The sequence below is a fragment of the Hippoglossus stenolepis genome, chromosome 6, assembly GCF_022539355.2.
Source record: "Hippoglossus stenolepis isolate QCI-W04-F060 chromosome 6, HSTE1.2, whole genome shotgun sequence".
Classification (NCBI taxonomy): Eukaryota; Metazoa; Chordata; class Actinopteri; order Pleuronectiformes; family Pleuronectidae; genus Hippoglossus; species Hippoglossus stenolepis.
This window is the reverse complement of record NC_061488.1, coordinates 13,588,650-13,605,748: the sequence shown is the minus strand read 5'-3', so window position 1 is coordinate 13,605,748 and position 17,099 is coordinate 13,588,650. Positions and strand designations below refer to the sequence as shown.

Sequence of the window (17,099 nt, the reverse complement as noted above, 5' to 3'; positions counted from 1 at the left end):
GAGGGGGTGAGAACAGCAGAAACAAAAAGAGAGATAGAAAATATATTTTCAATATAAATATGAAAATAAAAGGTGATGCCATTCATCTGCTCTGTCGATGTTAACTCTGCAAACTCTTTGAACTGAATGAGAGAGAAAAGCGAGGAGAGGTTGGATGAAGGGACGAAAAAGAAAGATTGGTGGAGAAATGTTAGAACAATATAGAACCTGAGATTATCGGCAGAAGCTTGCATTTTTTGTTACACTTTTTGCTGTTCAGTCTGATTAAATATAGCTCCTCCTTTCCTCCTCTCCTCTCCTCTCCTCTCCTCTCCTCTCCTCTCCCCTCCTCCTCTCAGTCTGGGGTTGACAGTTGGGGAGAGGATTGTCAAACTTCACAGAGTTTTGATGAATTCCCTCCAGAAAGAGCGAAGCACATCTGAGACTGGCTCAGCTATATTCACTGATGCCACACAGCCCATCTGAATATGAACTAAGTGTCTGTGTGGGGAACAAGAGCAGACAGCAATTGTCTCTGCTTTAGTCTACCGCCTGTAAACACTGACGCTGCAGCGATGGTGGATTCATCTCTTCTCTTCCATCCAAAGCAATAAAATCTCGTACAGCGTTCAATCCTCCTGGTGGTGCAGCCGCTTTAATAAAGTTTATTTCATTTTTTTTTTTTTTCAAAGTTCACCCAGGCCTTCACAATCAAAGAGAAACACAAAGACAAAAACTTGTGCGAGATGGGTGTGGACAGTCGTGGAAACGTCTCACAAAGGAATTTCAAACTTGATGTAATATGTCAGCTGTTCTATATTTGGAGCAGTGACACATGCTAATTCTCATCAAGGCACGGCTATTTTTATAACGCATGCTGATGCGATAGCTCACCTGGGAGTGGATAACAAACAAGTCGTGTAACCTTCACTATCATGCCCTCTACTCAGTGCCATTCTAGTGTTCAGTTTGTTTTTTTTTAAATCAGATTTTTAATAACAAAAAAGGTGAAGTTCACAAAAGTTAAGCAATTTGCAATCCGGATCTCGTGGATTTTAAGTGTGGTTTCATAAAGGGACCGTTGGGCCTTGGTGGAGGTATGCACTGCCATTTGGGTTAAAAACTAGTCCACCGCCGTATCTTTTAGACAAATTCACCTCAATTCGCCTCAAATGAAAGAAAGGTCATGAGGTAATAGAAAGGTGCTCGTTAAACGCCTACTAATGGAGGGGACTATTGAGCTACGGCAGAAAAATGCGCTCTACTGCCATTCTAGTATTTTATGTTTTTCACAAAAAAGGTGAATTTCTCCAGAGTTAGGCATAAGGAGTTTTTACTTCAACAAAAAACTCTGTAATCATGATTTAAATCCGTAAACATCTGATTGAACAATAAATAATCAGACCAGTCAATCAGTGCCACCTTTCAGTAGCTGCATGACAGTGTTTGATGCTCGCAAGCAACTGAAGCAGCTCTGAAACCAACTGGGAGCAAATGAGACAAAGTTTTCCCAACATATGTCGAGATTTGAGCACAAAACCTCATGTCTCCAACCTCCTGCATTGGGAAGAAGAGGCTCATTAGCGTGTGTGTGTGCAGTGGGAGCTGAGGCAGCATTCCAGGTAGAGGTGGATCATCCAGAACCAGAGAGAGGTCTCTTGACAGTGCAACCAGAGTAGGGCAGAGTGGATCAATAGGAGAGCCACCCAGATTGATACTCCATCCTGTCCTGAGCAGCTTCAACCTCCTCCTGCTCTAATGTTACCCCAGCGTACTTCTTCTGCCTGTAATGAGCCCTTAGCAGATCCTATAAATAAGCACTTCCAAGCCGTTCCAAAGACAACTGCTTTCTCACCACAGCAACAGCAGTGTGGAGATGTAAAAAGAGGGGACATCTTGTATGAGCCAACAACAAAGAGGAATGCTCCTGATGCAATGAGGACAATGTGATGACGTGAATCATCGGAGAGAGGGGGGTCAACAATAATGATGGCATACAGGGGAGGAAGAGGAGCAGGGGGCAGCAAACCTGCACTCAGTAATCACTATCTTTCCTCCACACTGTCCCCTTGGCCTGGTCGTACACTGTGGATAGTTATAGGCTTTCATCCCCGCAGGGATCCTTCAACCTGACTTCACCAAACTGCTTCAAAGTGCAGAGGGGCTGGAGCTAACCCACATAAAGCTGTGTGTGTACCAACAGTGCAGCGCAGAGTGGCACAGCGCTGCTGCATCCTTCATTAAATCAGATGTTTGTTGGAAGATGACCTGATTTAGGCTCCATAGGTTTGAGTTAGGCCTAATTGGTGCGTCTTGACTAGTGGGCTGGGCAAACAGAGGGAATGTCAGATGTATTAATATGTAATGCTGTCCTACATATTCATACATTACGGCTTTACATCGTAGAGAGGGGCTTTTTTTTTCAGGTTTGGGTCTTAAAATCTCAGTCACGACATTGAGAGTTCATCAACGATACGACAGTTTGCAGATGATACGGTCAAGGAAGGCAGTAGATGGAGATTTCCTGGAGAACATGCATGTCATACAGAGAAATTAGAGCACATACTTCTTTACATTCTGACCTGCTCGTCTTTAATAAGTAAAAACACTGAAGAAAGGCAGCGTTTCTCAACAGGAACTGGAATCTTTGGCCCTCTCAACATTGCTGGTTCATCAAATTTAATCAAGGCATTGCACACTGATGCACCAACACACATATGCACGAGCACACACACTCAAATACACACACGCGCACACACACACACACACACACACACACAATGCACTTCGCTCCTCGCGGGACAGGCTTTTAGTGCTCTGTCTCATGCAGTATTTAATTGACCCCACACAGGAAGCCCAGCAGTCCCAAATGCATTCCTCCCCCACCACCAGCAGAGAAAAGCCTGAATGCCTGCGAGTACATACCCACAGCTTCCCCCACCACCACCACCACCACCGCTCCTCCGTGAACACGACGCCACTAAATGCCCCTTTTCTGCTTTAGTGCAACTCAAATGACTCCCCCAGAAACGCCAGGCGCTGACGATGGGGAGTTCGGTTTGCACATGGGATCGGTTCAAAAATGACAATTCTCCCTCACTCTTGACAGCCGCACACACCCACACGACCTCTCAAACTTTTCAGGAGCAGAGCTGACAGATTCCCTGAAGTGCATCCGCCCCGTGTGTCGTCCCGTCGTTCGACAGCATGCACCGATCGACCGCGAGGTTTCCCCACCGGCTTATCGATGCGATTTGCAGGGAGGGGATCAGATGCAGAAGAGATAGCGGCGTACTCACTCGGTTGGAGGTGGGAGAGCACACTCCCCGTCTCGCTCGCTCGCCCTCTCTCTCTCTCTCTGCTAGTCAGTCATGGTGTGCCCTCTCTCCCGGGTAACACTGAAGTGTACTGTAGCGTGCTTGTAAGCAGTCTATCCCTCTCTCTTTCTCCGCACCCCCCACCCCACCCTCCCCGATCTCATTCTCCACCACTCTCTGTGCACAAGCCTTTGCTACGTCAGTCGGGCTCTCTCTCTCTCTCTCTCTCTCTCTCTCTCTCTCTCTCTCTCTCTCTCTCTCTCTCTCTCTCTCCTCTCTCTCCTCTCTCCCTCTCTCCGCTCCGCACTTCATCCTTCCCACCCTCTCTCCTCCTCTCCTCCTCTCCTCCTCTCCTCCTCTCCTCCTCCTCCATCCCTACCTCGCCCGTCCGGTGGGACTGTGTATCGCCAGTGCATGTTAAGTCACTCAGGACTCTTTGTTATCGTCGGAGCCAAAACAAGATGACCATGTGATATTGTTCTAAAGGACACTACATCTTGCGGCACCAATCCTCGCACATCATATTCCCATTAAGCCACTTCTTGCAGTTCTCCTACACAGTAAATGGCCAGATGTTTGTGGACACCTGATTACGCCCATATATGACTGTCCAACATCACATTACAAAACCATGGGCATCAATACGCTGCTGTAAAAGCCTCTGCTCTTCTCTCTAGAGGCCCTGCAAGTTCTTCCATTGCATACTTCTGCATTATAATCCCCTTTAATTGAAACTGATAGCCCACACCATGAGAACTGTCCCCAAACCATAGCAAGTACAATGGAAAAAGTTCACATGCCACCATGTCACTCACAAACACAAAACCTCAAAGGGACAAATCTGCCATTTTTACCCTCCTATCAAACTGTTTTATTTCTTTTTCTTTCATCCACTGAGGATTTCAACATGTCAGGCGGCAAAAGTTTAGAGAGAGGAGAAAGTCTTCTGGTGGCGAGGGGATGTGCGGAGCCATGTTCGTTGTCTCTGCTCGACATGTGGAGATGTCCCCGGTGCAGCTCTCTGTTCACAGAGTGTGTTCTGTGGATGTCATGGCTGGCTGAGCTCTGACAGCTGCTCAGCTGTGGATGTGGGATATGTATTGTTTTTTCTTCTTCAAACCGTACAAACCAACCCAACATCTCATGAGAAGAATCATGTAACCGCTCTACGAGTTAATCTATAAGGTAAGATAAGATACAGTATGAAATGCACAGCATGCATCTAAAGGCGTACAAGTCTGAAAGCATAAAACTGTGCCCGTGGATGATGCGAAAAATCTCCAGCAAAGTTGAGATCCATAATTCATAGGATAGGTTGCAGGAAACAGTGAGGCAGAGAAGAAAAAAAAGGAGGAGGAGGAGGAGGAGGAGGAGGAGGAGGAGGAGGAGGAGGAGGAGGAGGAGAGAGAAGGAGAACGCATCCATTCCAATTCTGCATGAGCTGAAGATGTGAATAAAACATGAATGAATGAAGGTTTGAAAGTTAAACTCCACGGCGCTTTGCACTGAGCAGAAGAAAAGCAGAAAAAGGGAGGGAGAGCGGCTATTGGAGCTGCACCCAAGCATTGAGTGCAAATGTCTGTCAGTCTGTCCCATATGAAGCTCCTCCGTGGGCTGCTGCTGCTGCTGCTGGTGCATTATGGATGAGGGGCTATTTTAAGGCTCTGGTGATGCTGATTTTTTTGATTTCTGAGCAGAGGGGAGACGACACCTCGCCGCTGCCAAATCCTTCTGTGAGGTTGGTGTGGGAGCTGATGGGTTCAGACGTGCAGGTACAGCATGTGTTTCACACACACACACACGCGCGCGCTTGATCCCTGTTTGATGTATACACACAACCAAAGAAGGGGGTAAACAGACGGGGGGGATGCCAGTGATGTGAGTGAGGGTGTCACCAGTAGTGATAAGGCAAACAGATAATCTCTGCTTCACTGAGCAGTTCGTTTAACCACTTGAGACACGTTCAAAGAGCCAGTTTTAGGATTTCCAAGAAAATATGAGCCATAACTCTGCAGTCACAAAAAGAAAAATCGTGTTTCTGCTTGATAATACGATGCATTATTAAATAAAGCAGCAACGACTGTTTAATAATAGAGGAGAGTAATATTTTAACTGTTAATGAAAAACATAATTACCCATGGAGAATATTCTGCAAGCTTCAAATGGGTCTTTGTTCCCTTTAACACTTTTCTCATAACTGGGGGAAATTGTAAAGGCAATAAAAAGCAACCATGAACAACACAAAATATGTTTTTCGGGAAAATGAAACAACAGTATTTGAGTGTGTTAAAATAAAAAAAAATTACATTTTAAATTCATCAAATTCCACCAAGCTATCTGATGGATTGACATGACAGTTTTATTCTTTTCTTATTTCTTATTAAGGACGTTGTGTTTTCACACCTTTCCGTTTATTAATTTATAAGCAAGTTTACGCAAAAACTCTTCTACAGATTACAATGAAACTTGGTGGAAGGATGTGGTCTGGGTCAGGAAATAACCCAGTACATTTTGATATGGATCAGGATCAGGGGGCAGATACAGAAATATTGTATTTTCCTTGATTTCTCAGAGAATAATCTTTATGAGAAAAAAATCTGACTCTGATGTATATATATATATATATATATGTGCCTTTCCATTTTTAGAATTCTGCTCTGGAACGGTGCTATATCACTAAATACAGGAACAAAATATATCTGTTTTCACAGCCCCTATGGCAAGTCTCAAGAGATGTTTAATTTGAAGAACAAAAACCAGCCTCACTAAGATTCTGGGGTGACATTGAGCTCTCCAGTCCACAACACTGATTACACCCCCCTGCAGTTTGCCTACAAGACACACACTGAAGCAAATAATGCAATAATCTAGCTTCTGTGAGGGACCTGTTCCCAGCTGGATAAGGCTGGCAGCCATGGTCAGAGTCATGGGTTTTCACTTTCAAAGCACCTTCAACACTCTCTTAAACACGCTCTGGGTGAGAAACAATCTCCTGGAGATGCAGGTGGACGCCCTGATGGTGTTTCTGGATGAGGATTTACTCCACCAGTACAACCCAGTTTGTCAACAGTGGCCGAGAGAGCTCAACAAACTACAATTAAAGAAAACATGTGCAAATAGACAACAAGACATAGACAATTTGACAATACATGTGTTGTTGTGACAAATAGAAAATTCACCGCAAATACTTACAACACAACCAAATACTAACAACACAACTAAATACTTATATTACATCTATTGCACTGCTGTCTGTCTTGGGAGAGGGATCCCTCACATGTGACTCTCTCTGAGGCTTTACAAATAAAATTTGATTGATTGATTGATTGATTGAAGACAATCAAATACTCACAACACAATCAAAAACTCACATTACAAACAAATACTCATAACAAAACCAAATACTACCAAATACCCATAACACAACCAAATATTCCAATTGAATAATTCCAATGCTCCAGTGTACTTGGTATTGTGTTGTGAGTATTTGGTTGTTTTGTGAGTGTATAGTGTTGTGAGTATTTAGTTGTTTTGTGAGTCGAGTGTTGTGAGTATTTGGTTGTTTTGTGAGTGTATAGTGTTGTGAGTATTTAGTTGTTTTGTGATTGTAGTTTTGTGAGTATTTGGTTGTTTTGTGAGTGTATAGTGTTGTGATTGTAGCGTTGCGAGTATTTGGTTGTTTTGAGCATGCCTTGTCAGATTGATGAAGATGTTTCCTCAATATGCACCTGTTTTGTTTATTAGCACGTGTTTTCTTGAGTTGAAGCTCTCAGAGCAACCATGAACTTTTTTTCAATACAAACAATACAAACGATTTTTGTCTTTCTTTCTATCTCTTTAACTGTCAGTCTACCTTTAATATTTGAAACCTCTAGGAGTGGAGCAGAGAGAAGAGGTGAAATGGTTTCATCATGTCATGGTGATTTTAGAAACACGTGTCAGGATGATCGGGCTTGAGGAAAACATCAATCTTAAAACGGCCTATAAAGTGGCAAGGATGAAAAGTTTTTCATGACTTTGTGCTAGATCATTGCGGTGTCATTTCATCACACTTTAGCCAGTGGATTACATTATCATTATATTTGTAATGGGATGACAAATTTGAGTCATTGAGGTGAATATTACTACATGATGAACATGGACATTGCAGGTATTACATCATCAGTTGCTCCACATTACGTTGTTACAGACGGAACTAACACTAGACGCTACATGCAGAGAATCAAAATGAGAGTATAACTTCTATATTATAACACCATAAACTTCATAAACACATCAGATTAGTGAAGTTGAGATCAGTTGTGTTGTTTGTATAGTCATAAAGCTTAGTGGAATATGACTGTTCTTCTATAATATGAGTGCTTTTCTTTATCACACCCTGGCTGCATGTATGATCTATGTTAAAATGATTATTACAGCCCTGGATTAATAACTGCAGTTTATCCTGGAGCAAAATGTTTTCATGTATCTCTATAGGTGAAGCATAACAGAGTCCCACTTGTGGAAAATGCTTTTCATCTGTTGCTTGAACTGACCACTTCTATCATTTTCTTCAAAATGTTTTGACCATTGTAAAATCCACCGCAGCCTGAGCAGAGCTAATCGCTGCTGACAGACTGACAGCACCAATACATGCTCCCCACTCACTGTCAGATTCCCAGTGATGAGGTCAGTGCTGTCTAATGTCATCATCTGTATCCCAACACAGCACAACACCACGCAGGACCATGCTGCAACCTTCACCGCCTCTTTATTCCACCGCTAAGGATGGTGCACGACGCATGCATGCAGCTCTGCACACAACAGCAGGCACAGTCTCATCCAGTCCCCAGTTACCCACCAGAGAGATCCAAAACAAAGCAGAGGAGGAAAACTGAAAGACGAACCCACCTCGTTGAGCAGAAAGACGCTTGAATTGGTCAGGGACATCCGCAGATAAACGGGGATATCTGTCGCCTCAGCACCAACTTAAAGGTGGGAGGGGGGAGAGAAGGAAAAAAAAGCCCCCAGTCTCCTCACAGTGGAGACATCACATCAGGTGTAGACAGCGCCTCGTCCAAACATTTTCGCAAACAGCAGCCACTATAGCAGCCGGCTCCTCAGCGCTGCGTTTGGAGGAGACGCTGCCCCGGCTCCGGCTCCGGCTCCGGCATCTGCGCTGTAAAATCTCCAGTTTCTGGATTCATGATCAATGACTGTACACAAAAGCCATGCACATACACAGATGGGTAGATTACAGCTTTCCTGATCAATAATGCAAAGACCTGCACTTTTTACACAGCCCGGCCCCACGGGGTTTATTGTCTTTGTCTGATTTCTATTTTTGAATTTGAGTACAGAGAGATTGTGATAAGTTTGGCATCAGCTCCTCTTGAATTGCTTCACTGACACATGTGCTTTTATTTATTGATTTGACGGTTTGGGTGTATGTCTTTTTCTTTCCACATGTTTGTGATTTAAATTGTTTTCAACCCTTTCTATTAAAAACGTATGTGGCCCCCTGCAGCTCAAGGCTCAGCCTGCTTTGTTGCTCAGCATGAAATGAATCATAACAATAGGATAGGACCCTTCTGATCTTTGAACTCCACTGTTACATATGTATCCGTGCGTGTGAATTATCAGGCGGAGACGTCCCACCATCTGTTTTTGCTTTACTTATAAATATAAATAATAGTACATATAGGTATGATAACATGATTTTAAAGAAAGGTTTGTTTGATGTGGGTGCAGATATTTTCTGCTGCAGCTGTTCGGTGCAGGAGGGATGGGATACAGGTCCTCTCAGTTTTCACTGATCCAGCACTTCAGCCCCCTCGCATTCTGTAAACGCCTTCCATTTACACAGGAGCCAATCGACCGCTCCACTCAGGTACAGCTCATTCTGCCAAAGTCAAAGGGAACAGGAGAAAGTTACTGTCACCCTATGGAGGTCAGAGGCCTCATAGACCTACAGGCACCTTTTGAGGTCAATATCAATTCACACTGCACTGGTGATGAAACAGCTTTATTTTAAAAATCTACAAAATCTGCAATGTTACAGTTCTGTTTGGTGAACAGGAATACAATTTTACAAAAGCCATGTTTCAAGACCTATAGAAATCTCTCCTCAGCATAATAAAATGTGTGTGATATGGTCTCTTCCACCTTATTGAAAAATCCAGAACTGGTGAATAAATTCAAAATATGTAACGACAGTCCACAGATTTCTCCCACTTCACTGTAAATGTCAGTATATGTCTCCCTGCAGTATTCAGGTGTCCTCATCAGACTTGCAAATGTTTTGAACCTTGACGCGTGCTTGTCGGTTTGTTTTGATAATCTCAGATCTAAGATGAGAACTTTCCATACTCAGCAAATATGAGTGAAAACAGTCTGTAGTGTCAAACTCACACTGCACATTGAGTGTCAAACATCCAAACGAACTGATATAAAGCAAAAACCACATTATAAATACCATAGTTGAACTGCCAATGCTCAACAACCTATATATACATTTCATAAAGGACCTGCTTGAAAACTGCTCCTGAGTAGTGGCTGGTACTTTGTCATGGTGAAAATAACAGAGAGAGTGTGTCGGCCCATAAACTCTTGATTGTATGACCTCACCTCCAGGTACAAACAATATTTCTAGATTCTGTCTTTCCTCTCACCTCTGCAGTGAAATAATTCACAGGCCTTCATACAGAGACACTACAGTGTTATGTCGATGGACAATGGCGCCTCCTGCTGGACAAAATTATACAAATGGCATGATGACAATGTTCATAAATTTACATGTAATACTAATCTATCTATCTCGTGCTGTAGCACTTTGGCAGAAAACAACTTTCCCTACGGGACAATAAAGTATATTCGATTTGATTTGATTTTATCTGATTTGATCTGATCTATCTACTGTGAATAAATGGAAATGTTGAGTCTATTTGACGTTGGTTTATGTTTCTCTGGGGTTACTTTGATTTATGTCTCTCTGTTTTATTTATTTTGTGTGGTTTGTCTCTTTGTAGTTGTCTGTCATCTCTTTGTGGTCACTTTGTGTCTCTCTGGGATTGTTTTGCATCTAATGTTTGTGATTTTGTTTTTACTTTCATGTACTTTCATGTATTTCCAACAAAAAATATGAAGTCACTTTTTGAAGAGGCCCTCAGGCCCCACGAAGCCCCATGAGGCCCCACAAGGCCCCATGAGGCCCCTGGGCCAGAGTCTGGTGAGCCTGTTCAGTGATATATCCATGTAGGCAATGACTGACACTGCTATGTGAGGACACAAGACACTTTCTTCATTAACTTGTAATTGTAATTTGCCTGATGACCTGCCTGTAAGATGTATTCCGCCCCTTCACCCCACGTCAGCTGGGACTGACTCCAGTCACCTCATGACATTCGAAAAGGAGAAGAGTGGCTGCTTTGTCATGGTGGTAGTAAATGTATGTGTTTAAACTTTATTTACCTACATCTGTTATTACCCTGCCAAGGAAGTTATGTTTTCACCCCTGTCCATTTGTTTGTTTGGTAGTTAGCAAGATTACGTAAAACTACAGGACAGATTAGCAAAACACTTGGTGGAAGGATTCAGTTTGGGTCAGGGAAGAATCCATCACATTTTGATAAAGATCCGGTTCAGGAGGCAAGGCCAGGATTTTTTAAAACCTTCTTTTACAGGGTGTTCTTTGACATTTTCATTGACTTTTCAAATAATAATTCATGGATCTTGATGAATTGTGCGCAATTTGGAGGGTTCATGATGGGACTGTTGGTGGAGGTATGCACTCTGAGTGTCATTCCATTTGTGTACGGGATCCATTAAGTTGATCTTATTATATTTGTGTTATCATTAGTAGAACTAGGAAGTAGTAGCTCTACAATGTAGACCCACTATAATCATAGTAAAGTAAAAAACCAAATCATAATAGATCTACTTCATATTTATACAGCGTTACAGTCACCAGCACTTCCCGTAACTAACTGTTTAATGTTCCTGGTGGGATCTGTGAGGGTGTGTAGTTGATTTAAAGGGTGAAAAGTCAACAGATTTACTCTGTGTCAACACCAGTGTTGCCTTACTGGTTTACTCAGTCATGTGATTTCTGCTTACTGGCAGCGTATAGACCCATCAAACCTGCTACTGTTTCCCTTTACAGCTTTATTGCTAAAATGCCCAGAACTCAGGAGCATAAACCCTGTTGTGAAACATTACATTAAAATGATGATGATTGCAGAGGTTTTCCACCAGATGGTGATATAACGTTGTCTGGACGTGACAGCTGACAGCAGCTGGAGTTTCTGCCACTTCTAACATGGTATGTGATGTTAAATGTGTTAAAAGTGGGTGAGGCTGATGGGAGAGGGAGGGAGGGGAGTTATTGAAGGAGATGGACGACGTTGCTGCAAAGGTGTAAATCACACACACACGCACGTACACGCGCACACAGGCACACTCGTATCACCTCTAGGGGGAACTCCTGAGTTCAGAATGGGAATGCAGTGCGCGTGAGTGTGTTCGCGTGTTCGTGTGCGTGTGTGTGTGTGTGTGTGAAAGAGAGAGAGAGAGAGAGACGATGGGAATGTACAGTATCTCAGGCTGGGAAAAGAGGAGGCTTGTCCGGCCAATTTCGCAGCTCCTCTCTCTCTCTCTCTCTCTCTCTCCCTCCCGCCCTCCCTCCTCTCTCTCTCTCTCGCTCTGTCCCTCTCTCTCTCTCCCTCGCGTCCCTCTGAACCAAATCCGCTTCCAGACGTGCAGCAGACCCGCATCTGAAGCGTGTGACGGCGGCGGCGGCGGCTGCGTGAGGACCCTTGGACTGGAAGAAGAGGAGGAGGAGGAGGAAGAGGAGCAGGAGGAAGGGGAGGAGGGGTCTTGTAAAAAAAAAAACTGGGGCTCCACTGCAGTGTTACAGTTACTCCTGTAACGAGGATATCCAATGGTGAGTAGTAAACGCTGCCTCTCTCTTCCCCCCCCCCCCTCTCTCTCTCTCATTTTAAAGCTTCGGCTGCAGCGCACAGAGTGGATGTGTCGGGCTCAGACGCAGTGAGAGGATCCAGCAGCAGCAGCAGCAGCAGCAGCAGCAGCAGCAGCGGGGGGATAAACAGCAGAAATACCAGCAGCTGACTTGTTGTAGGCTACGGTCCGTGTTTGTGTGCTGTGATGATTGCGGGTCTGTTCCTGCAGGACCGTGCACACTGCGTGGTCCTCCTCCTCCTCCTCCTCCTCCTCCTCCTCGTTGTACAGGCAGTGGCAATTCATTCACACTTTTATTTTATTTATTCTAATGACAAGGACATTTAATCGCGAGGCAGTCACGGATGAGGCAGCGCTGCGTGTTCACCTCTCAGCGTGTCTCCTCGTCCGGTGACCTGTTTGGGGTCCAAACATCATGACGCTCATATGGAGGGAGACAGGCCCATGCAGTGTGTGTGCGTGTGTGTGTGTGTGTGTGTGTGTGTGTTGACAATATACATCAGTGCTGTAAACCAGTTGGGATCCACTGATTTAAAGTTGAATGTTTCACTCCGGGTAAGTTACTGGTGTGTGTACTTTCCTCTCCCGACTCCATCCAGTCCAGTGTCTCTCCCCATGTGCAGTGTGGTTAAAGAGGTTACATGTCTGTTATGTAACAACATCTCAACATCCTGCATGGGCCTACACGTGTTATTGCTTAACATTTTATTATTATGATTATGATTGTCGGCATTATGATCATCATTATTAGCATTAACTATCATGCACCTGCAACGTGGAATTTGTACCTGAGGCTGTTCTGGATTCCTTTGTGATTCTTTTTGCATTTACTCCTTAGGCTTTCACATTTGATCATTTGCCAATTTTACTCTTTCTTGTTTGTCTTTTCTTGGTGTCCTGGGAATGCTTTGTCCATTTCCTGTATGTGATTTCCCTTCTATGTTGTGAATGAGGTCTCTATTTAAATGTATTTCTGAGTTAAAATTAAATATTTATTTCTCAACACTAGCCCTGGATAAGCAGGGATGATAGGAGGAGGTGCTGCAGTTCAGTGTCATGTGCAGAGAAAGTGCAGGCAAGATGTAAATATAAGCACGAGGAGCGCCATCTTCCTCATTTGTGATGCATCATGCAGGATGTGTAACTCCAACATGACCATATGTAGTGGTACAGATTGGATTTGTATGCTGTGGCAGATGTATATGTGTGTACATATTGTATTACATAAGACCTGCGCCCCCCCCCCCGACCTGTCATACATGTATCAAAGGTGAGGTCAGGACTAAGTTTATTCCTGCAGGAGGCAAGTGAAGCGAGGACACATGTTGGCCTTTGCTCAGTGGGTCATGTGTCACAGTGTCAAGTGAACTGTCATGGTGGTTCTGGTGCTATAGTGTAAAACGGGGTTTAATTAAGTTGTGGCTATTGAGGAAAGGTAGAAAATAGTTTAAACAAGTATTTAAAGCGCAATATATCAACCCATGTGTATTTGAAGGCACTCTTTCAATTAGAAGTGTGTGTGTGTGTGTGTGTGTGTGTGGTCAAGGTATTACTCATGTTGTGGAAGACCTCAATCTCTTTACACAGTGACAGTATGGGGACTTGTCTTCCTAATGAGGACAAAAAGCAAGTCCCAATAATGTAAATCATTAAATTTGAATGTGAAGACAAGGTTAGGTTAAGGTTCACGTAAGGGTAAGGGTTAGGTAAGTAGTGACGATGGGTAAGGTTAGAGCAAGTCTCCAGGAAATCAATGTAAGTCAATGTAATGTCCTCTGAACTCATGGAGACAGGACTGTGTGTTTGTGTGTGTGTGTGCGTGTGTTTGCGTGTGTGGTTGTTGAGCAACTCACATTACAAGCTGCTGTTGATTATAAACACGGCCATGTGTGCAGCTCATGTGCGCTCTCCTCGCCGTTCGTCTGCAGCTCAGTCAGCCTGGCAGAGATTTGCTTATTAGGTTTAGAGGTTAGCAGTGTCCTTGACATGTGCTGCCAGAAGCCAGCTACAGTGAGTCATCAAAGCTAATGGGGGAAGCATGGACAATTTAATCTGGACTGGAGAGCCCTTGATCTGTGATGGTGCCCACTCAGTGGGCCCTTTGTTGTCAAATAGAGCCCACCCATCCCTGCCCACTCAAGATGTTTGGAGCAGATTGCAGCGATGTAGCATAGCACAGCACCAGCAAGAAACATTAATCTCCTGGAAATGTCCAAAAATCCAGCAATCAGTAGAACGGTTGATGAAATTCAACTCGATGGTTTGATTAAAAAAGATTTGACCAGTGGCACCAGTTGTATGAGGTGATAATAGACAGCTAATAGTCATTATGAACAGAATAACGTTGTACTGGTGTATTCCATGTGGGACCATGTTTCAGGACATATTTGACAGCTCACTAGCTACCATTAGACGACAAGCTAACGACAGACAAGTCATTTTCTAGATTATTATTATTATTATTTCCTGTCCCAGCTGTTGATTGCCAGACTTTCTACCAGAGGATTATAAACAAAGACACTCGCAAGCAAACCTGTCAACAAACACTTCATCCATAGATATTCATTAGGCTCTCCAGGCAATGTTAACCTCACAACATCATGTGTGTTGTGTTTGTAAATATTTGATAGCTCACTAGCTACCAATAGACACAGCTAACTGTGGCATTCAACCGCTTCTCAGTATGTGATGAAATGGGAAAGACATTTTAATCCTTAAAATATCAATTCACCTTAGAAATAAAACATACTGGAATCAAGCTTGTAATCTCACGCTAAATGCTCAATTCAGTCCAATGCGAAAGTGCTTGAAACAAACCTTTGTGTTGATGCAAACTGTATGTACATAAAACAGAAACACGTTCCAGTGAGCATAATGTCACGTAACGTTTCTGAGTATTTCTGAGGTCAGGTGAAAATACAAGGACAGTTAACAGTACATTGCTTGCTTGATTACATCCAGTTTACTTAAACCTCTTTTATTTCCAAATTAGCAAGTACACACAGGTTTCTTTGAATGTGGGTAAACCATCTTAAAAAAAGGTGATGACTCCCATTGCCAGTTGAGGAGTTTGCCTGTCTTGCTTGTTTTTTTGGCCCAGTGCGTCATATTCATCACAACTGAGGCGCTCTCACCTCGCTGTCTTGCCAAATTTGGCGTCACCTTTATGACTGCTGATCGGAGGCAGAGAAGAAAAGCAGTCACAAAGATGAAATGTCACATGGATGAAAACAAGTTAATCAGATTCTCAATGTTTATATATAACTTATAAACCTGGATCTCAGTAGTACAACATGATATTCTTTTCATAAAGGTATTTGAGCTTCCCGTCCAGAGTGTGATGTCAGAGGAAAATGGCCGCCATGTGAATATTCTGTATATAGTCTATTGTAGAGACAATAGATCAATAGATAAGACAAATGTTTGTTTTCCTTGATGTGTATATCCATAAGATCTTGATCCCGAGGCAATGTTAGCCAAACAACATCATGTGTATTGTGTGTGTGTGTGTGTTTTCACAGGAGAACAGGTGGTCTTTAGAGGCGCTCGGCGGTGTGTAGGGCTGACACGCTGACTGTTTGTACAAACCAAGGGTGGCTCAAACGCAGACACACCTCTGATGCCTCTGGCCAGTTTGAGCTCTATGGTGTGTGCTCGCTGGGATAAAAGTGGCCTGGCCAAAGAGCAAAGTGTTGCTACACTCAGTAAAGCCCACACAGGTGAGAGGATCCTTGAAAATCTCTCTAAAGCTGACATTTTGCTTGCAGGATATTCAGACTAACTGTCCTAAAATTTGTTTGTCCTGTTTGTGCTTGTGTGTTTTGCTCAGGATGTCGTGGGCCAGGGGCCTCTTTGTAGGCAGAGTGGATGATCGAAAGACAGCATGGGGAGAGCGCAATGGAAAAAAGAGGACGGACAGCTCGTCCCTGTGCAACCCGCGGTACATGAGCTGCCTGAGGGACCCTGAGGACCTCGAGCCCTCTCATGCGGCCCCTCAGCATTACCACTGTGCGGCGGGCACCAGCGGGGGCAACTTTGGCTTGCGCTGTGGCTGGCAGGAGGACCACTATGGGAAAAGGATGGGTGGCGGTGGGGATCTGGGTCTAAAGGCGGTGGACCTTGGCTTCGAAGATGGCGAGCTGAAGGGAAGGAAAGAGGAGGAATCAGGGGAATTAGCCGAGGGCAGCTGCAACACGATGAGCGCCTTAGACTGCTGGATGCGGTTTGTGTGGGTTTTCCAATCCAAGAAGTTTCAGTCCACCAAGCTGGAGCGCCTGTACCAGCGCTACTTCTTCAGGCTCAACCAGAGCTCCCTGACCATGCTGATGGGGGTTCTGGTGGTGGTGTGCGGGGTCATGCTCGCCTTCCACTGCAGCCACAAGACTCCAGATGATGCCTACGTCTCAGTACTCTGTGTGGCCATGGCGCTCTTCTTGGCCATGATGGTGGTGTGCAACCGCAATGGCTTCCATCAGGACTACATGTGGATTGTGAGCTATCTGGTGATCGGGGTGCTGATTGTGGTGCAGGTTTTTGGGGTGCTGAAGATGGATCCCCGCAGTGCCTCAGAGGGCATCTGGTGGACGGTCTTCTTCATCTACATTATATACACACTGCTGCCGGTCAGAATGAGAGCTGCTGTGCTCAGCGGAGCAGTGCTGTCCACCATACATGTAGTCACCGCCTGGCTGCTCAACCAAGAGGACAAGTACATTTACAAACAGGTGAGTGAAAGCATGATTCAGAACTGTCAGGTCTGTAAAAATGAACAAATGGAGATATTCTGGATATTCCTCCATCAATGTACAGCTATGTTTACACAAGAGACTCCGTGCAATAATCAATTGA

General features: G+C 44.1%; 2 protein-coding genes across 6 annotated transcripts in view; one reads left to right on the top strand and one right to left on the bottom strand.

Annotated features, from left to right (window-relative positions):
* cacnb3b (calcium channel, voltage-dependent, beta 3b) overlaps positions 1-8,430 on the bottom strand; it is a 23,050-nt gene extending 14,620 nt beyond the window's left edge. The window contains exon 1 of the mRNA XM_035160280.2: positions 8,187-8,430. Within this exon, the coding sequence (XP_035016171.1) occupies positions 8,187-8,225 (39 nt within the window). The 5' untranslated portion in view covers positions 8,226-8,430. The remainder of the gene's footprint in view (positions 1-8,186) is intronic.
* Positions 8,431-11,988: 3,558 nt separating this feature from the next.
* The window catches only part of LOC118110721 (adenylate cyclase type 6), a 34,465-nt gene continuing 29,354 nt past the window's right edge, over positions 11,989-17,099 (top strand). Inside the window, exons 1-3 of one of the 5 annotated variants that reach the window (XM_035158716.2) lie at positions 11,989-12,216; positions 15,773-15,970; positions 16,081-16,975. In XM_035158716.2, the coding sequence (XP_035014607.1) occupies positions 16,082-16,975 (894 nt within the window). In that variant the 5' untranslated portion in view covers positions 11,989-12,216; positions 15,773-15,970; position 16,081. The other 4 variants (XM_035158719.2, XM_035158720.2, XM_035158717.2 and 1 more) reach the window with 4 other exon arrangements.